The 22,674-nt window shown below is 37.2% G+C and overlaps 1 protein-coding gene across 2 annotated transcripts in view; it reads right to left on the reverse strand.

Moving 5' to 3' along the window:
* The window catches only part of LOC143884652 (putative potassium transporter 11), a 23,284-nt gene extending 9,784 nt beyond the window's left edge, over positions 1-13,500 (reverse strand). For both annotated transcript variants that reach the window (XM_077388330.1, XM_077388329.1), the window contains exons 1-4: positions 12,725-13,500; positions 11,530-11,758; positions 9,719-9,964; positions 3,005-3,055 (exon numbers count right to left, since the gene is read on the reverse strand). In XM_077388330.1, coding sequence (XP_077244445.1) covers positions 3,005-3,055; positions 9,719-9,964; positions 11,530-11,758; positions 12,725-12,844 — 646 coding nt within the window. In that variant the 5' untranslated portion in view covers positions 12,845-13,500. The remainder of the gene's footprint in view (positions 1-3,004; positions 3,056-9,718; positions 9,965-11,529; positions 11,759-12,724) is intronic.
* Positions 13,501-22,674: the final 9,174 nt, after the last annotated feature.

A 22,674-nucleotide genomic window follows, 5' to 3' on the forward strand; every position in this document is an offset into this window, starting at 1 on the left:
CTGTTGGTGAGCTTAAGCTCACCAAACTTATGGTGAGCTAGCTTGCCCAATCACATGGGGGCCCACTTTGTTAGGATGATCCAAACCATTCATTTGAAAGTCCCTTACATAGATGGGGGGTGTACCAAAAATCAGCTCCATAGGATCATCCTAACCCCTCCATTTGTGGAGGACAAAAATGGACAGACACAAATTTGCCCCATTTTTGTCCTCCACAAATGGAGGGGTTAGGATGATCCTATGGAGTTGATTTTTGGTACACCCCCTATCTATGATAAGGCCTTGCAAATGAATGGTTTGGATCACTCCCCAAAATGTGGGACCCATGTGATTGGGCAAGCTAGCTCACCATAAGTTTGGTGAGCTTAAGTTTCCTATATATATATGAGAGAGGGGTTTCTACACACTTGTGTAGATAAGTTATCCACACACTAGCTTACAATACAGTGGGGCCCACATTGTTTGGGTGATCCAAACCATTCATTTGAAAGGCCCTCACATAGATAGGGTGTCCACAAAAAATCAGATCCATAGGATCATCCTAACCATTCGAACGATGGAGGCAAAAAATGGACTAATTTGTGAAGGTTTATACACGTCCATTTTACCTCCACAAATCGTAGGGTTGGGATGATCCTATGGATCTGATTTTTTGTGGACACCCTATCTACGTGAGGTCCTTTCAAATGAATGGTTTGGATCACCCAAACAATGTGGGCGCCCACTGTATTTTAAGCTAGTGTGTAGATAACTTATCTACACAAGTGTGTAGGAACCGTTCTCTCTCTCTCTCTCTCTCTCTCTCTCTCTCTCTCTCTCTCTCTCTCTCTCTCTCTCTCTCTCTATATATATATATATATATATATATATATATATATATATATATATATATATATATATATATATATATAATGATGCCCCCTACTTATTCCCCTACTCTCCGAGTCTATGCCGTGCAACCAAACACTACTTACCACTATTCTCTGACGTAATTCCAGGCAAATCCAATGCTTATCTCCTCCATGTTTACTTCTTATTCCACTACTTTCCGAGTCTATGCCGCACATCCAAACATACCCTTATGGGCTAAAAGGACCAGTACTACACACCAACTTAAATAGGACTGTCTCAAATGCAGAGATTTCATGGAGGCCAAGAATCACCACCACATAATGTAGCACGGTTAGAGATGTAGAAGCACATTCCGCATTAAGTGACCACTAGTGTGTGAATATATGATGCAATGCAACCTTTCTCAAGGCTTTTCGTTGAGGGCTTGGAGATGTCCCTCAATTTCAGTACTCTATGAGCACCAACGAAATAGACAGTTGAAATAGAGGGGTGTATATGTATAAAATATTTTCTATGTATATATGGGTGCGCGGGTTATTTGTGTGTGTGTGTGGGGGGGGGGGGGGGGGGGGGGCGCGTGGTGGGTTAAACTTATAATTACCTTTACCAGTACTTAAGTGATGTATTGTTAAGTAGGCGGGGCCCATCTATGTTAGAATGGGTTCCCCCCTCTCGACTTGACAAGAAAAGGGTAATGGGTTGCCGCCATACTCTCTCTCTCTCTCTCTCTCTCTCTCTCTCTCTCTCTCTCTCTCTCTCTCTCTCTCTCTCTCTCTCTCTGTGTGCGGGACTTCAAATATTCTCCATCAAAGTTCGGACTTGCTCAATTAAGACTTTGGTTTTTTAGTTTCGATCGTTTCCGTGGTTCGACACCACCATGTAAGGTGCTGCTCCATTGGGTTGAAAAAAAAATTTAGAAGAAACATACATCTTGTTGAGCAAATCAAATCGGTGTGTGTTTCTAGTTTGATTTTTTTCCTCCTGACGCATATTTGTAGGGTTTTTTCGTTTACCCTTCCAAAAGTTGTTTGTTTTTTATGAAATTTTGACCGTGGACTCATCTTTCCATGCATAACAAAACCCTACAACTTTGGCACCAAATACCAACCCAAAAGGGGGGCGATTTTCAAAATGGGGTTTTTTGTCCTGGTAACTCACATGTTTGAAATTAAATCAATGCTGCTCATTTCTGTCGAACAGCAATGATCCTTGGATTGGAGTATCCATTTGTGTGAATCTACAGAAGATAAAGTTTTAGTGCATGTGATTTGAAGATTTCTTGGATTGTTTACAGTGTAAATAGTCCAATCGTGGGTTTTCTGGGTGCTTGGTGTGTACAGGGATCTTTAAATATTGTTATTGTTTCAAACATATTGTTTCTTTATTGATGCTGCGGTGAAAGATATATTTTGACCAACAGTCTTGTTATTTCTACCAACACTGGGAGTTCCAAGATGGTTGTCAATCAAGTGACATCCCTAGAAAGTATGGTCGTGCCTATGGTTCCAGTTAAATTGAACAGACCAAATTATTTACAGCTGTCACATGCTGTAAAAATGTTGTGCCTATGATTCCAGTTAAATTGAACGGACCAAATTATTTACAGTTGTCACATGCTATAAAATGTTTGTCGGAGGACGTGGCAAACTTTGGTATCTCAAAAGGAGGGCCATACAGCCAAAGAATGATAATCCAACACATAACCAATGTCATTCCTCATCAGTTCTATTGAACAATAAATCAGTAGAGGTTTTATGTTTCTAAAGGCGGGAAAGGATTCGATAAGACTGCTCTGACGTATTTTCAAGTGCAAACCTTTGTGAGGATCTATCAATTATGAATGGAGTGTTGAGCTGATATTTTACCAATGCTATTGTTCTTAGCAGGTGAAGGGGAGTGTTGAGCAGTTTACCTCTTTTTTCCTTGTATACTTATATGTAAGTTTACCTCTTTTGCCCATGATTAGTTGACTAAAGATGGACAGCATTGTAATTTTGCCTCATTACTAGTAGGGTTATAGGTAAGAGAGGTGGTTATCCCTCTCTCATACTCTTTCAATCGTCTTCTTTTGTGAATAGCGTTTTAAGTACCAACAAGTGCATAGAGAGTTAAAGACTATATGAGCACGTATAATTTCAAAATAGGTTAGTACCATTGCTCATCTTGGGGTGGTCTACCTTGATCCCTCCAGCAGCCGAAAGAACTGCAGAAAAATACAGTTGGCTCAGGAACTTTGAATGACTGTAAGCAAAAAACACATGAAACTTCAATGAAGACAAAAGAAGGCTAACAATAAAAGTGACAGTGAGTGTTTTAAAAAGTAGTTTTAATATATGCAATCAATATAGAACAGAGGACATAATAACAATACAACAGAAAATAAATGGTAGAATAGTGATTCCAACCAATGTAACTTTGGACAGGTTTAGTTGTCCACGGTATCAAACAACGTGTCCCTGGATATCCTGGCATGTCAACAGTCCGTACAATTAATTAATAACATTGGAAGATATAAACATCAAAGATTGTTAGTAAAAGAAAACAAGGTTAAAGAGAGGTGGAGAAGTTACTTCGATAAGTTGTTTAATGGAGAACATGTAGCGGATTTGGAAGAACTTGATAACGCTTTTGATGATACAAACCGGAGGTTTGTTCGTAGAATCCGAACATCAGAGGTAAGAGTAGCTATGAAAAATATGAAATTAGGTAAGGCTAGGGGGCCTGACGATATTCCTATTGAGACTTGGAGATGCTTGCGTGAAGTGGGTTTGGTTTGGTTAACTAGATTATTTAACAATATTTTGAAGACTAAGAAGATGCCTGATGGGTGGAGGAAGAGTACATTAGTACCTATTTATAAGAATAAAGGGGATATTAAGAGTTGTACCAATTACCGGGGAATCAAGCTAATGAGTCAAACCATGAAGCTTTGGGAGAGCGTAATTGAGCATAGACTAAGAAAAGAGACTAAGGTGTCAGAGAATCAGTTTGGCTTCATGCCCGGACGATCGACTATGGAAGCTATCTTCTTAATTAGGCGGTTAATGGAGAGATTTAGAGAAAATAAAAAGGACCTTCATATGGTTTTCATTGATTTGGAGAAAGCGTATGATATGTGGTGGGTCCTTGAAAGGAAAAAAGTGTCTACTAAATATGTTGATGGGATTAAGGATATGTACGATGGAGCTGTAACTAGTGTCAGAACCACGGATGGCAAGTCTAGTGAGTTTCCAATTACAATAGGACTGCACCAAGGATCAGCTCTAAGCCCTTATCTTTTTACGCTAGTTATGGATGAGCTTACAGAGGGTACCCATGATGAGGTGCCGTGGTGTATGTTATTTGCAGATGACATAGTATTAATCGACGAAACCAAAGCAGGAGTAAATGCTAAGTTAGAGTTATGGAGAACTACTTTGGAATCCAAAGGGTTTAGACTGAGTAGCACTAAGACAGAATATATGAAATGCAACTTTAGTAATGTAAGGAGGCGGGATGAGGATGTAATAAATATGACAGGACAGGAGGTACCTAAGAGGGATATCTTTCGCTACCTTGGCTCAATTCTACATACGGAAGAAGAGATTGAAGAGGATGTTAACCATAGAATAAGAGCAGGTTGGTTGAAGTGGAAGCTTGCCTCAGGAGTTCTGTGCGACCGTAAAATCCCTACCAAGTTGAAGGGAAAGTTCTATAAGACGGCTGTGAGGTCAGCCGTGTTGTATGGCTCAGAATGCTGGGCCACCAAGAAGCAGCATGTGCATAAGATGAGTGTAGCGGAGATGCGAATGCTTAGATGGATGTGCGGCCACACAAGGTTAGAAGTAAAAAGAGGTAGGGGCAGACCGAAAACAACTTGGGTAGAAACAGTGAGGAAAGACTTGATAGCTAGGAACATAACAGAGAACATGACTTTGGATAGGATAGAATGGAAGAAAATGATCCACGTAGAAGAACCTTAGAAGCAGGAACCTCCTCTCGGGGTGCCACTCCCACCTAGGAACCTCGATTCGGCGCTCCTTAGGAAGGAGCTTCCAGGGAACGCGACCCCAGAGAGACGGGAACCACTCTAATGACGCTCCCAGTCTGCTTCTATTACTCTATAAGTCCCACCATCACCAACTTCCTTATATCAAACTCCTCCAACTCTTCAAAGTACTTCATTTGAGCAAGCACAAAGGCTTGTACATCTTCAGAAGGCACAAGGAACGAGTGCACACAAATGAAGATGGTGAAGATGGTTAGAAATTAGCTTTTAGATGTACTTAAATTTTGAAAGATACAAATGAAAAATGGTTAGAAACTATTATTTTTTTATGTACTTGAATTTTGAAAGATATATAAAGAAAATATTACATGCACGCTCCCACGGCGCTCCCAAACTTAGACTCTTCTAGACCCCACGCTTCCTCGCCCCCGCACCCGCTTCGTGCTTCTAAGAGAAGAACCCAACTAGAGTCAGGATTAGAGACGGATAGATTCCTTTCATATTCATCATGAAATTTTTCTAAAGGATTCATTTAGCCGACCCCAACTAGTTTGGGACAAAGGCTTTGTTGAGATTGGAAGATATAAACATGCATAAATATTAGTTCATACTTCATACCAAACAGGAAAGGGCATCAAAATGAATAGACATATATTAGAATTATATGAATAGCATTTCTAAAAGACAAAATAATCAGATAAAGATAATAAATTAAGGTTTTTTTTATAGTCACGACAACATCCGCACAAATGCTTACAGTTATGTAGGACATGGACAACTTCCATAAACATGAGCTTCCTCAGGGTGCAGCAAACAGTTGGTGAATTACAAATACTCTTCTGGAATTTTAGAACCTGACTTTATGCGTTCTGAATTACACATTTGAAAGGTTCATACAGCTTGAAATCGGGAATTCTAAATTTGCTTTCAATCAAATTCTCAGACAAGGAGAATTGGTTTATGGACATAACATGCAATTTGAAACCAATCTCAACTCAACTCAACTCAACTCAACTCAACTAAGCCTTTGTCCCAAAATAGTTGGGGTTGGCTAATGAATCCCGACACTAGAAAATTTTAATGAAGAAAGTGTAAGGATCTAGCCGGCTCAAATTGACTTAGTCTAATCCCGACACTAGTTGGGTTCGTCTACATGGATCATTTTCTCTCATTCTCTCCTATCCAAGGTCATGTTCTCTGTTATTTTCCTAGCCATCAAGTCTTTCCTCACTGTTTCTACCCAAGTTGTTTTCGGTCTGCCCCTTTCTCTTTTTACTCCATCAACTTGGCACGAGTCACTTCTTCTCACTAGAGCATCCAAAGGCCTACATTGAATATGCCCAAACCATCTTAAGCGGTGCTCTCTCATCTTCTCCTCAATTGGTGTCACCCCCACCTTTTTACCAATGTCTTCATTTTTAATTCTATCTAACCTTGTGTGGCCGCATATCCATCTAAGCATTTGCATCTCCTCTACACTAATCTTATGACACATGTTGCTTCTTGGTGGCCCAACATTTTGAGCCGTACAGTATGGTTGGCCTCACAGCTGTCTTATAAAGCTTTCCCTTCAACTTGGAAGGTGCTTTACGCACAGAACTTCTGAAGCATGTTTCCACTTCAACCAACCTACACTTATTTTGTGGTTAACATCCTCTTCAATCTCTCCTTCCTTATGTAGGATTGGACCAAGATAGCGAAAGATATCCCTCTCAGGTACCTGTTGTCCAGTCATATTTACTACATCCTGGCCCCGCCCTGCCCCGCCCCCTTACATTACTAAAGTTGCACTCCATATACTACAATCTGCTTTTCATTGCAAATACTGCAATGTTGATGGGGGCATCAACAATGGGCGTGGATTCAAGGTTTACAAGCGTAGACGTGGATGAGACTGATGGCGGGGACTTTAGCATGGGTCACAGACATTGTCGTCTTTTTTTTTTTTTATTTACTTTCTATTTTCGTCATTTTATTTGTAGCCTACTTTTTAGGCATCAAATCTCATCTGTTTGGCATGTTTTTAATATTATTAGAAAGGTTTTTCAATTACCTATCTAATGGGCCCAAGATCAAATGATTTGAATGTAATTTGATCAAGTTATGAGTGTTCTTAAGAAATGGGGATTACTATTTTAGGTAAGTTTTTATCTTTACTTAGTTTACTTTGAATTAGATGAATGGTTGAGATTAGTTTTTAACTTTAAGTTATCTTCTAGGGTTTCTTTTCTTATAAATACATCTTATGAAAGCAATGAAAAAGACTTTTGAATATTAAATAAGGAATTAACGTTTTGCAAAAGAAGCTATTGAAGCTTGGAACTTCTTCTCTTCTCTCTTCTTAGTGGCTTGGAGCCATTCTTCTCAATCCCCTCTCATCTTCTCACTTCTATTCTCATCTCAAATCAGCTATAAATAAGTAAGTCATTAGTTCTTCAATTTTTTTGTATTCTTGAACCCTAGAATACAAAAACCGGCCAAATCATCCAAGATCCATAGCTTTAAACCCCTTTTTGCAGCCAATTGAAAATTCACACGCTTTTTAAGCCCAGAAACCCTTTTAAGAGATCCATAGCCTAAACCTACTATCAAATCAGAGCCTAAACCCTAGATTAACCTTTCTTTTACCTTCTAAACCTTAACCTAAAATTTGGACAGCATTATTAAACCAAAATCCCAGATCTGTCAAATTACCAAAATACCCCTACAGCCCAAAAGTGGACCGTTTTGAGCCTTGCACTGCTACTGGACATTTTTTTTTTGTTTTTCTTCATTGGATATTATTGTTTTCATGCTTGTGTTACATCTCTTTCATTGGTACCTACATTAGCTTTTAGTTATTTTAATTGGCTGCAGGTGTAAAACATAATATAAGCCTAATTTTGTCATTAACAATTCACCTGAGAGAGCTTTACCTATTGGTTGATTTGTATAAGGTTTATTTCATGCTAATTATGTTTCTTCTAATTATTGAATGCATTCTAAGCCTCGATATTGCTGCTGCCAATTAATTAAACCTTCGTTAAATCATCTCTAGGTTAGTCCCTTTAGAAGTTGAGTCTTCCAAGTTAACCCTAAGCCTTTCCTAAAACCATTATCCCATTAGGAGTGTAGGATTTTTCCTAGATTAAGTATTGTCCTGCATCAAATATCTTCTGGAAGAAATTTTACTATTAAAGATGATTTGGATTATAGTATTCCAAAATTATCAAATCTGATTAATTCAACCGATCTTCTACTGTTTCTAATTATCAAATCTGTGATTGCTTTCATCTACTGTGTGTTACATGCGTCTCATTCCATCAAGCTAATATTAAATCTCAGAAATTAGTTGACATCTAGAACATCCAGGGAGAGTGCTTTCCACATTTTACATTCTATATTCTAAGACCATAATTGGCAAAGACCACACTGATGCTTGCAGGGAATATTAGTAGACAAGGTATAGAAGATGCAATATCGAGGAGACAGAATGGAAGTTGGTTTATTGGCACTATTTCTAGTTACTTTATATTAAACTTAATGTGAAAACAGTTACATAAGTCAGCATGTTTTACTGTAATTCCACTTCCTGCCCACATAGAATTTGAGAGGGACAAGTACACTGGCTAATTAAAAAGCTTCTAGACTGCAAATAAAACTATTTTCAGATAGAATGGCAGACTAGAAAGCCCTCTTCAGGGAAGTTGAGTAACGACCCTGTTGAAAATAGCTCATGCTACTTAGGAAATACTGATGATAACGGGTGCAACCCTAAAAGTTTTTTTCTGAAGGGCTCTCAACACTTTAAGATACTCAGGGAAAAAGTAAAAAATGAAAAAAAGAAAAGAAAAGGGAACAGATTCTCAGAAAACAGCAACATAGAAAGTTCAAGTAACTTTGATAGCCAAATTTTCCACGAATTAATCAGTAATGATATTTAGGGACAGATTCATGTACTGAATTGACGGATTAGCAACAAAACCATAACAAAAGGAGAGTATAGAACACAGAAAAGGCCAGCACAAAGGACGCCATCTATCTGCATGTGTTTTTTCATCAGCATCCTTTAACAGGAAGCAATTCCATAATAGGGACCCACCATGTTGTTTCGAAAGCAAGCTCCTTTTACTAATTGCATGTCTACTTATGAGTAATACATGGATTTACCTTATATCGTCCAAAACCCAGGTGTTACTGTTTCCATTACGAACTCTTTTTCAGGAAAGAGTATATCTAAGGTGAACCAATTTTGAGAAGACATAACCAGTAGAACAATTAACATGAATATTGCACTGCTACACAACATTACCGCAGTGCCACATCATAACAAGAGCGAGAGAAAATGTAATGGCTAGAGCTGGGTTGTTCTTGGATTTGATTCATAAATAACATCACAACATTCAGGAAAGCATCTAAAAAAGAGAAAAAAAATCCCACCTATTTATTGAAATCACAAAATAAATAGATAAAAAAGCATATTCATTCGAACAGAAACTAAAAAATTTTGGCTATGTAAAAGAAACCATAGGTTTCGAAATTTATCTCCAGTAAGATATTCAAAATTGGAAAATAAAAAAGAAAAAAAAACAATCAGGAACCCCATTGTACCGAGAATTTGTAGTATAACTGTACCAATACATCATAGGAAGTTTAAAAAAAAGCCAAGTGGGTGCGATAAAGGTGATGGGTGGCCATGTAGGGTATGACAGATCAAAACAACGAAATCATATGCCATGGAGGCTTGCCTCAACCAAAAATGAATTTCCACAATTAGTGAAAGATGTGATTGAACATAATAAGGGATGGCTTGGATGCAACCAAAAAAACACATGATGAGAAATATACCGCATTAAAAGCAACTCTAATGGAAAAGAAAAATCGTGAAGGGAACTGGACCTGATATGGCTGGGGTAAGAATCCCATCCCCAATAACCATGCAAGTGCCAACAAGGACAAGAATAAGAAGTGCATTCCTCCTATATGGTTGTGCCTCCAACCATCTCTTGGTTTTTGCAGCAACAGAATTCTCGTCAAATGTGTGACGGCTGTATGTCGTCAGCTCTTCATCTGTCCGGTGCTGGTTGGGGATAATTTTTATTTTTGCATGCCGACAAAGTAATGAATAAAGAGCAAATGTTCCACCTGCAAAACAAATAAATAAGCATGTGAGGAGACTTCCATGCCTATTGCACATAAGGAGCAGACTAGAAGGAAAATATTATACTTTCAACAAGCATTGGATAATGAAATCTAAGATATTGTGACATCACTAGTACAAAACAAGGCAAGTTCAAACTATACAATGCCTAAGAATCAATTAAATAAAGCATTATGGCACCAAGTCGCCGATGAATTATAATCAGCTCCAAACATCACTAGGATGAGGAGTAAACAAACATTTAGGGTGAAATATAGCATCTTATTCATTGATCATACTGGATAAACAAGGCGTGCATTTAAACATAGTATATAAAAGTTTGAGGAAATAAAATATATGATTTCTACCATTGATGAGTACAAAAGGTTGACATCTAAGTGTGTTTGGATTGTGTTTTCCCTCTTGCTAGGTGGGGCAAAATGATAAAAGTAAATAAATATCTATTGACTAGACTCAAGAGAAAATCCTAAAATCAACTCATCCCTAAATCTCGATCAAACAGAGGCGTGCTCCCAAACCTGGTAATGGGATTTTTTTTCTAAACAGGCATTAGTTTGTTTTTAAGGTTCATTAGGATCACATAAGATAGATTGTGTACCAATAACTGCAGTAACAATAACCTAGTGCAATAGATCAAGGTCCTCCAATTGAGCAAAACAGGAACATTGTAAAGCCTGGAAGCCTCATGAGACCGCATGGCTCGCATGTCACATCAAATCTAGAAATGCTATGCATCAAATACATAACTGTCATGCCAGAAAACAACCAATTGCCCTTGGGCAAAGGTTATTTTTGTTTGATCGATCTGGCCATGAGCTGATGGCTAAAAGAAATGCCTAATAATGAATACTCTATGGCATAAAGGGTGTTAATCCAAATCAGTGTTTAAAAACTTGGACTTCGACGAGAATTCAGCTAAGGTAAAAAGGAGTCAACTCCTGTGGGTCAATGACTGATGCTGTCAATTTTTCATTAAATCGGGCTCAGACAAGAACTTGGACAAGGTAAAAGCAAGTTGACTGGGGTGCGTCGATGATTGACTTGGGAAGCTTTTAAACAGCTATCTAAATGACGCAAATCTAACTCCAATGTACCTTATGCTATTGTTGGTAGGTAAGCTGGGATTAGCCCACAACAACACCTTATGCTTTTATAGATATAGTCAGAGACAAATATTAATGAGCATGCTTAATCATGACATTAGCCTATTACTAAATGCCAAGTGAGGCCTAGTATACTGAACACCAGACATCTGCTCATACATATGAAGCAAAATGGAAAAAACTGGTGGCATTATAATCCCTATGTTTGAGTTCATACAAACTAGCCACAGTTCACTTTGATTATAACTAAATTTCTTTTTCGTTTTCCTTTTCCTTTATTTTTTTGTGAAGGGAATAAATGTGTGTCTCAACAATTTTGAGGATATCTGAAGTCTGACATGTGAACAAGAGATTTCATAATCCATCCATGCAGACCCTAGACAAGAAAAACAACAAAAGAAAAATAAATATCACAATGAAATAGATTCAAATTGACCTCCACTTACCTTGGCCATTGTCATTTGCCCGACAGACCACAAAGACATATTTGAGGAGCGGAATAAGAGTTAGAGAGTATATGATTAATGAAAGAGCTCCAATCAAATCCTCCGGATCATCTATTGTTCCTCGAGGAAACGTATTGTAGAAAACATATAAAGGAGACGTCCCCAAGTCTCCGTAGACTACTCCAAGACTCTGGAATGCAAGGCGCAAAAGTAATAATGATGAGAACTTCTGCAAGAACAACAAATGGATCAGTAAAGAAATGAATTTCAATCAACGCATTACCCGCAAAATAGTTTCAGCAGCTCAAAACCCAAATCCAAATGCAATCCATACTCCTAAATTTGCTCCAGTATGGGTATGGTCCATCCCAAAGAGAAAAAGGGAAATTTTCAAAAGATTCAAGCACAGTTCAAAGCCTTGATAAGCACCGATAGTTAACCTAAAAAAAAACTATATTGTCAACCTCCAATTGAATTGTAACTGAGAAAACAAAACCAGCATAAATGTCCTTTTATGCTACTAAAGACTTAAGATAAACGAAACCATTTAATGAGAATAATCATAGAACTATCCGGAAAGGATTTAGACCCTGTTCATTTAAGATTATGACAACCGATTGTGAATGTCAAACCAATTATTGCGTTCAAAATTACGTCTAAATTTGAGTCCAATAATAGGTTTAGCACTCACAATCAGTTGCCATAATCTTAAACGAACAGTCCCTTAGGCCCTGTTCGTTTAAGATTATGGCAAACTATTGTGAGTGCCAAACCGATTATTGGATTTAAAATTATGTTTAAATTTGAGTCCATTAATCGGTTCTGCAACTGTTCGTTTAAGATTATGGAAACCTATTGCAAGTGTCATACCGATTATTGGACGTAAAATTATGTTTAAATTTGAGTCCATTAATCGAATTGGCCCTCACAATCGGTTGCCATAATCTTAAACGAACAGGGCCTTAGGAAGAGGATGGAAGTCAAGATCTCTTTACAGCCCTCTGCCAACTGTCTAAACAACTTATAAGCAAAGAAATAACTGGCAAATTTAAGGTACTAGTCACCAATTAACAGTCCAAGACAGTACAAATAAGCACAATGTTTGCTCAATTAATCACAGAATCAAATAGTATTCAATTGAAACATGTTGATTTAATTAAACGCCAAAAAATGTATATAATTAATTAACTCTCACCTTTTCTCTATACATGTTCTTAAGCCTCCCAGCCTCCTCTTCCATGGGCTGATCAAGCTTCTGATCCAAAACCCACATCCCTCCTTTATCACTCTCTTCATTGATTTGTGCTGATGCCATCAAACCGCCCCAATTTCACTCAACCTATACCCTCTCAATCTAAGCTCATAAACCCTCAAAACCACAAAATTTCATTACCTCTCCTTTAGCAAACCTCATCAAAATCCCTAAATTTTCATATTCCCCCCCAAAATCATCCAAAAAACAGCAGATTTTCAGCTTTTAGCTGAATCACCTCAACCCAAAAAATTTTAAAAAAGAAAGAAAAGAAAGAAAAGAAAAATCTCTCACTAATCAAATGAGAAAATCCTACTGAAACCAAAAAAAAAAAAGAACCGATTAGGGTTTTTAACTCACTGTTGGGTCAGCTGACAAACAGTCAATTTCAAACCACAGAATCATAAAAACCTTAAAAACCCTAGCTTTAAGATGTTTCTAGAGCTTCTTTAAACACTAAACCCTAAAATTTTGGGGAATTTGAAATTGTGAAAAGATGAAAACCTAATAACAGAAAGCTGATATTTGCAATGTCAGTTTGTGGGAGAATTTGAAGGGTTTCTGATCATAAACAAAGCTTTCTCAAACGTGTCTTCGAGCATTAAAAGACAGAAACCCTTTGCCATTGCTGACTCATGAGAGAGAAATTTAAGTTTTTCTTTTCTTTTTTTAATCTCTTTTGCTATGGAGACATGGAGTTGTGTTTTTATTGCTTTCATTGACTCTTTCCCCGTCTTTAATTTATTTCTTATTTACTAAGAAATGATATTTCCACCCCCCCACTTTTCCTGAAAATAAATAAAGAGACCAATGACGAAGGGAGAAAGTGGTGGAAGTTCGGTCATTTGTAGAATTGTAGGAAAGACAAAGAAGATGGTTGAGAATGGTGGGAAATGGGGTGGAAATATCATTTCCACGTCTGTTACACCCTTCGTTTTTAACTTCGGAACTACTCATGTATTCCAACTCACAATAGGAAGAAAATGGAAAAAAAAAAAAAAAATCACAAATACACTGAAATTCAGTGTATATATTTCAGATAGGAGTCTCAGGTTTTTTAAATAATAAACCGACCCTACCCAACCTGACCCGATAGTTAGGACTTAGGGTTATGGAAAACCGAACCTGCCTGACCCGAGTTGCAATTCCAGTTTTTGTGCCTTTCACTTCAATGAAAGGCAATCATCTAAATTAACCATTATTAGTCCATGCAACAACAATAATTTCTGGGTCCTACCTATTCTTAATGCAAATGGATTTAACACCCAAGATTAAACATCATTTTAATGCGCACATCGGGCGTTTACATACCACGCATCTATGACTGAATATATAAGTTCAACCGTTGGATTGGAATAGATCATACACCTTGAATTCCACTATTGGAACATACATTATATTGCATGTATCGAGAATGTAGAAAACTGAAAACCCTGGTCCCACCTGACCCAACCTGAGAAACTATCTTGAATAGGGTCAGGTTTAGGAATCACGGGGCTTCTATTTTTAAAAGAACTAACCCGACCCAAACCAAGATAGTTTCTCGGGTAGGGTAGGGTTCTCGCAAACCCCACCCGCCCGACCTGAGTTGCAACCTTACATATCGAGCAGGTACGGTGAAGGTCCTGATTTATGGCTATATCGGACCCCATCTAATACGGATTTCTGCAGTATTCCATATCAGAGGGGTGCCAGTATCAATCACCGGAATAGCACAATGTATTTTCTACATGTTTTGGAATTGAAATCCTATTTTGATTCCACCTAATAGGATTCCAAAACATGTAGAATGAAATTCGCGCGTGGTGGTATTAGATATTTTTTCTAATCGATTCTAGTGGTGGTATTCAGATTCCATTTATGAGGTAATTGATTATGAATCGGAATGGGAAGCTGATTCCGATTCTTGATTTATACATTACTTGCAAGTTAGACAGAAATGGATCCCACCATGAATTCTTAAGCAAGAATTACATATCGTGTTATACTGTTATAGCTTGTACACCGGAAAATAGAAGTCATAAATACACAAGAGGAGACTGTCCTGGCAAAAAAAGGGGCGGATACATCACTTCCTTAGAAAGAAAAGGTGGGTTAAATGGGGGCCGCCACTATCTTGAAGTTCAAATATTTACTTCTACTTCTAGATTAGACACTCTACTTCTAGTAGATTACACAAGTAATAGGTCTTTAGCTAGGTTGACTGCAATTAATTAGATGGGATTAGGGTTTTAATTATTTGGAAATGATCTAATCTCTAACTTAATAGACACTTCTTTTTTATATTCTATTTTTCTAATCTACTCATTATACAAGATCCGGGCCGCACATTGAATAATGCCGAAATCCCAACATGGGTTGCATATATTTTGATAAATTTCTTATTGGATCGAGTGTAGTGCTTAGAACCCAATATGATTTATATATAAGGCCTTGTTTGGATTATAAGAAAAACATTTCTTGGAGAAGAAATTTTTCTAGGAATTTTTTTGCTTCCACATTTTCGAAGCAAATGATAAATTTTAGGGATAACATTATAAATTAAAGGTCCCTGTAAATAAAACTCGAATTAAAGTGGTTCGAGCAATGGAAAAATCATGAAATTTTGGAATGAAAATTTCTTTTCCAAACTTTTTCAGAAAATTCTTGCAATCCAAGCATGGCCTAAGGGAAGTGTTTCCCATGATCTTATGTCACATCCTTTTCATGTTTCATGTGATACAATTAATGTTCTAAACACTATCTGATTAATATGGAATAATAATTGAAAATGTATATAAAATAAAAGTGGGAAGAGGATAGAATTAAGAGAAATGATGAATGCCCCATCTCCCTTATTCTAATAGTGATAATCATTTCTATATATAAGCGTGCACACACAAGTTGTGAAGTTGATGGAGGAGTGTCATTATTAAAATAAGGGAGTAAAGATGAGTCTTCTCTCTAAAGAAATTAAGAAATCCAATTGTTTCCATAACCGTGTGGTTCAAATATTAAAAGAATACTTGTGTGACGTAGGAGACTAGAGGATGAGATTGTTTTCAGTTCTCATCTTTGATTGGCGAAGCTCTATCACGTATTTTTCAGGATAGAAGTTTTGTATAAATGTATTGCCGTGTTATTGAGGCCGTATTCGCTTTGAATTTTGAGTCTAAACAGAATATTGGAATCAAAATTAAGCACAATTTTGAGTCCAATAATTAGTTTTGGACTGAATCAATTCTGAAGTTCCAAAATGAACAGGGCCCAAGAATTTTGACTTTAAGTAGAATAATCTTTGGAAGAATCTTTTCTGCTTTCATAATTTCATAGAATTTTTTTTATTGTTCATTCATGAATAAGAAGGGAAGTTGGAATTGACAATACTTGGAAGTGAGTTGGACCGGTTGGTTGCCTTGACCTTCCTAGTTTCTCATGTCAGTTCCACTCCAAAGGAGCAGCCACAATGAATACACCAGGTAAGGGATGTTAGACTTTTATGGCAAGCAAGAGAGTGCAAATATCAAACCCTAGAATTAGAATCTTAAATCTCTAATACCCATGTCTAACAAGCCCTAGAATTTCCATCTTCCCCTTTCTAGGTTTTACTAAGTGGCCAATATGTCAAATGATTTTTAGTGGTTTCCAAAGGGGCCTTAATCTCAAACACTAATTTTCATCTCTTTCTATAATGGAGCTAACCCCACACACAGACACACACACACATATAGAGAGAGAGGATATATGCACTTTGTTTGGATAATTGCACTCCTCACTATATTTATTTGCACTTTGTTTTGATAATGGCACTCCTCACTATATTTAATACAATTTTTGAGAGGGGAAGTGATATATTCAACCACTTTTCTTACTTGGGCCAACCCCCTCTAGTGTATTTTTGACTACTTGTAATATATTCTTCACCCCCTTTTCTTCCCTGGGCCAGCTCTCTCTAGTGTATTTATGATTACTCGTGATACATTTGCCCCATTTTCTTCTCTGGCCCGGTTAGCATATTAATGACTTCTCTTTTACAGTACAAGGGTGTGGCCCGGGGAAGAAAAAGGGGCAAATATATCATTTCCCTTTTTGGGAATTACAACCGATACAAAAGTGCAAATAAAGGGAAGAGTTTCAATGTTGTAAAAAAAGGGAGTGCTTGTGTAAATGGATATTCAAAAATTCGATTACCGTCCGCATCCGAATCCGTTTAAAGTGAATATTATCCGAATCCGTTTCAAGCGGATATTATCCGAATCCGTTTATGAGATATCCGGCTCTTAGCGATGCGAATCTGGTAAATGGTATATCTGATCCGTTTAACATCCCAATTCGAGAAGTAAATCCTTTTTATTTATTATTAATAATATCATTAATATTTATTTTTAGTAATGACACACTATCTTTTATTTCTAAAAGAAAAGTGAATTTTCTTTTTAGGAAAAAAACAAAAACAAAAAGTGTTTTGGGTAGGAAATGAAGTAATCTCTCATTTTATGGGCATTCTTGGAGTTTAACATGGCTTCTTCATGAAGCAACAAATGTGGGCTGCAGGATGAAAGAGACAAATGGATGATGGTGATTGAAAGAAGATGGCATAGCTTCTAGAGAACTCTAAAGCAAAAAGGCCATCTAGGTCATTGATGGTAAATGGACGGCTCAGATTAATTTTTCAACTTAGGGTTATATAAAAACCTCAAATGCAATTAAAAGAGGGAACTTCAAAGGTTTGCAAAGTGAAGACAGGAGAGAGGAGGAGACTGAGGCATCATCTTCGGCATTCCTTGGTGCCTCCAACCCCACCAAAATTCATCGCCACCCCTCTCCACCTCCATCACCGACAGTCACCTCCATCTCTATCCCAATCCCTATGTCCATCCCCATTTCTCTTCATCTTCCACCATCAGCACTCCAACTTCCCCTGTTCAAAATAGCCCAAACCCATTCTATCATATACAAAAAAAAAAAACCAGAGACCACTACCAACTCTCTCTCTCTCTCTCTCTCTCTCTCTCTCTCTCTGCCTTTGTTTTAAAATGAAGAAGAGGATCTCATATATTTTAGGGTTTGAGAGTTAATTTTGTGAAGAGAAGGTAGATGTCTGGTTTTAGGGTTTGGAAAATTCATTCGAGAAGTAAGGAGAAGAAGATAAAGTGCTGCAATAAAATGTTCGAATTTATCGGATAAACGGATACGGATAATATCCGAATTCGAACAATATCCGTCGGATACGAATTCGGTAATAGATATTAAATATCCGTCGAATTCGAATCCGAATCCGAATTCGGATAGTGAATACTGTAATCGAATTCGGATATAGTCATATCCGCTTCGAATTCGATCCGTTTACACCTGCTTATATAATATTTCCATTCCCACTTTCTAGTTGTTCCACCCCTTCTGTTTGTCATATTCAAACTTAAAATGCTCGTATGCCCCACAAAGGCAATTCCATCCCAAAAGAAGAGCAGCGACCTGAATACACAAGGTAAGCTATGCCCCTTTTTGGGAAAAATACACTTTGACCCCCTGTGGTTTCTGACACATTCAACTTTACCCCTAATGTTTAAAAAGTTACAAGTAGACCCCTGTGGTTTCAATTTGTACAAGGTAGGCCCCCTCTTTTGAAACACTATCAATGCTAATGAAGACCCCATACACCCCTCCAAACCCCATTCCCGAATCCAGACACTACCAAAAACACAGTGGGCCTGCATTGTTTGGATGATCCAAAGCGTTCATTTGATGGGCCCTGACATAGATAGAGTGTGCCCAAAAAATAAGCTCCATAGGATCATCCTAACCCTTCAATCTGTGGACGAACCATCAACTGAGAGGGTCTACCTTACACAAATTGAAACCACAGGGGTCTACTTGTAACTTTTTAAACATTAGGGGTTAAGTTGAATTTGTCAAAAACCACAGGGGGTCTAAGTGTATCTTTCCCAACCTTTTTTTGGCATTTTTGAAGGCTGGGTGGACCCCATGCCATGTCAAGTTTGATAGTGATTTGAAACATGACTCCTCTCTATGTAATTTTCAAATTTGAAATTATTTAGGCTAAGGCCACATCTAACAAATCTAGCATTAGAAAAACTTTGTATACATTAGTCTAGATACAATTTCTGACATGATTATTTTCATTAATCAACCACCAAAATTTAATATATTATCTTCTTTTTAAAATAATTTAAATTTTGTTCTGTGCTAGCTAGTCAACACTAGTAGAGCCCATCCTTGGTAATTAAAAAATAAAATAAAAAACTTCATTTGAGCCAGTTGATGCATTTTTTGACAAAATGGGGCCCTACTGGTGTTGATAAATCTAAGTATTTAAATATAAAAACATTTAACGGAGTAATTTAATCGTTCATTACTTTTCATTTTTTAAATAAATAAATAAGGGGGAGTGATAAATCGACTCCCCAAATTGATAAATCGACTCCCCATGTGTCTATCTCTCTCCTCTTTCTCTCTCAAACCCAGAGGAGAGAGAAAGACACATGGGGAGTCAATTTATCAATTTGGGGAGTCGATTTATCACTGCCCTAAATAAGATACCTTATAGAAAGATATCACATTGATCAATCCCATCAACGACGATCAGGTAGAAAAAAAATGACATTAGTGTTAAGAAATATTCATTTTACATATTTTAGTCACCTAGAATAGTCTACCTAGAAATATAAAACATAAAACAACTTTTCATTGAAAAATAATTACTGTTTTACCATAGTCTAATCTCAAGTCAAGATTATTTGCTCAAACTTAAAAGGACTTTACCAGCTCTAATTTAACTCCATAGACCAGAATTTGGCATGATTAAACAGTCTTGACTAACCAATTAGTCGAAATTCTATTCATTGAGTGTGACCTTATTGCTCAACATTCATTTATAGGCTGATCATTAGATAATTAAGGGCACTCTCCTTAACTCCACTCTTTGGAGCTATTCTGGACACAAACCGAGGATAACAAACCCATTCAAGGATAAAATAAACCTCCGTTTGCTATGGTTACATTATGGGATCAAGCCCAATAGTTTTACAGTTTGGTCACTCTCCATGGTGACTCGCCAAATCAACAATTAGAGGGTGCATTATAACTCGCGCAAGTCATACTAGCACTCTTCTTTTTATTTTTATTTTTCACACTAATCATAAAATTAGGGCATCTCCATATTATTCTAACCACACAAGGAGTTGTTGGAATTGTAGATATGGTCGTTTGGACTATAAAATCTTTTACATGTTCAATATGTTTAATGAGCCATTTGGATTACGTAACACATTTGGTATCAATGGGTAAGAGTCAATGAATCATTTATTTATAACAAAAAGGATGCTCCGAATATTCCATGATTTTGATGTTTATGCTGCTGTTGTGATAATAACATATTGAAAACTATGACCCACCCTTGAAAGAGGGAGGATAGAGAAGTGATATATTCGCCCCCTTTTCTTCCCCTGGCCACCCGCTTTAGAGTATTTTATGAATCCTCTTTTTACACTAGAAGGGGGGCCTTCTAGTGGCCGAGGGAAGAAAAGGGGGCAAATATATCATTTCCCTGGAAGATAAACACTATATCAAAATGGGTCCACATAGAGAAGACCATAAAAGAAATAAAAAAAAGTCAAAAAAAAATTATATGATGAATGCAAAATTGAACGGACAAGACGAAATCAAGCAACCAATTGCTGGCTTTTGTGCCCAGCCATAAGCTCACAAATTTCGCCGCCCCGTAGTCAATAAGAAAACAAGTGCTAAGTTTTATACCGGTGAATAAACCAAAATGAAAGAAGAGGTTGTTTCTCGCACGGCGCCTAAAGCGAAAGAGAAGGAACAATGGCTTGGAGGAGAAAGAACTCATCCTTAGGATCATTGAGGCACCCCGGCCCATTAGATCCATGTCATCAAAGTGCATTAATTATTCCGATATTACATTTAATTTTTAGTACTATATATTATTGTTGAGAAAATCTGCCGGCTAAATTTGATCTGATTGTGCACAAATAAACGGAAAAGTAAAAACAAGAAGCAAACCATAAGATGTACACCGAGATTTTACCTAGTTCTGCCAAGATGCCTAAGTCCATGGATGAGAGCACGATATTCACTATGTTCCTGTTTGGATTCCAAGAAAAATATTTCTAATGGAAATTGTTTATCAAGAAAATATTTTCTCTCAACGATTTAGAGGTAAATGATATGATTGTGGTTAAGTTGGATGAATATTATAACAAATTAAACGTCCCACTGTTAAGTTGGGTAGGGTTGGTTCAAGTTATCATTTTTAGTGTGTCAAACAAATAGGAAATTTTAACAATATTTTTCTTTTCCAAACTTTTCCAAGATTTCTTGTAATCCAAACAAGGCTGTGAGAAAGCAAAATTACGAGGATTACAAGGAATTAACACAAAACCGAAAACCCGCAACCCTTTCCTTGCCCTCTCAACCAAGACCATACCGGAGAGTGACCCGTGAAAACCTCAAGAGGAAAACCCCGTGAAGAATCTCTCTCTCTCTCTCTCTCTCTCTCTCTCTCTCTCAAGCCCAACCTCCTCTTGCCGCCACACTTGGGTCCTTAAAGAGTAGGTTTTCTAAAAAACCTAAAAAAAAAAGTTTCTACTTCGCCTCCCACTACCTATGGTGGAAAACAAGGCAACTTTCCCAACAATTATAAATGCATTTTGATGACCTGGATTTAATAGGTGCCATTGTGGCTGGTTTTTGAAGGGCGCCCTTCAGTTTAGCATTCCTCAGATTATATATAGGGATGCAATTTGGGTAAGGTCGGGCTGAGCTTTTGCTAAAAAAAAAAAGAATTAGAATCAACCAAAACCCGATCTGATTTTATGGAAAAAGCTCAACCAAATTCCCAAAAGTCGACCTGAGTTGTACCCGTGATTATCTAAGACAGACTAATCTTTTTGGGGTAATGATCCAACGGAGCAGCTCGGATTCATAGTATTGATGCCTACTTCTTAGTTCTTACCGTATATATGGGTGCGGCCATGATTGATCGAAACCATTTATGTAGCAAACCTCATCTTAGATGGTTCCCTGCCAAAAAATGTTTTGATATGGAATTCTAGCTGAGAATGTACGTAGCAATATGACATGCATCTAAGAAGTATTTGTCGTTCTTTTTTTCTATTATACCATATATTTCATGGGATTTTGAATGTATATATTTCCTAATTTGTAGAGTGCATTGTTTGGAATGTGTTTCTTGTTTCCCAAGTCTAGTGGGTTTCTCTCTTTCTAGTTTCATAGTTCAACTAGGATTGAGTTGGGTTTTTGGAGAAAGAGAAACCATAAGAAGAGGGAGGAGTTTTAAGTTTGGGAAAAAAAAACCCCAAATAACAAGTGTCCATAATACATACAAAATGAATGGAGAGAAAACATAACATTTCCTGAGTTTCATCTCTTGAGCATGAAAAAAAGGAGTGGTTCTTTTTTACCAAAATGATATGCATCTAAGAAGTATTATTGTTGCAAGGGTTATGGTCACATCAGACAGGATTGTCTTAAAAGGGGGTTGAGCATCTAGCTCAGCTGGTTAGGACTTTGTTGTTTCACCCTGAGGTAAGGTGTTCGATCCCAACTTACCCACCAAAAAAAAGAAAAAAAGGATTGTCTTAAGAGAGTTGACAAATCAGACAATAATGTTAGAAGTACGGTGGTAATAACTGGATAGTTGGAGATATTTTCACAGTCTCCACATGTATTAGCACTTCCGTTCATGACGAGTGAATATTAGATCCAGTATGTTATATTCATACGTGTGAGAATACTTTGATGCATTCTAAGAAAGAGTGATAGGTATAGTGAGTCTACTTGTGATATCATGTGAGTTACTATGGTAAAGGTCAACATGTCTGATGGATTAGCACATGTTTTGCATGATGTGA

This window comes from Tasmannia lanceolata, unplaced genomic scaffold (assembly GCF_043159265.1).
Source record: "Tasmannia lanceolata isolate RefF3 unplaced genomic scaffold, GAP_Taslan_0.1 ptg000008l, whole genome shotgun sequence".
Classification (NCBI taxonomy): Eukaryota; Viridiplantae; Streptophyta; class Magnoliopsida; order Canellales; family Winteraceae; genus Tasmannia; species Tasmannia lanceolata.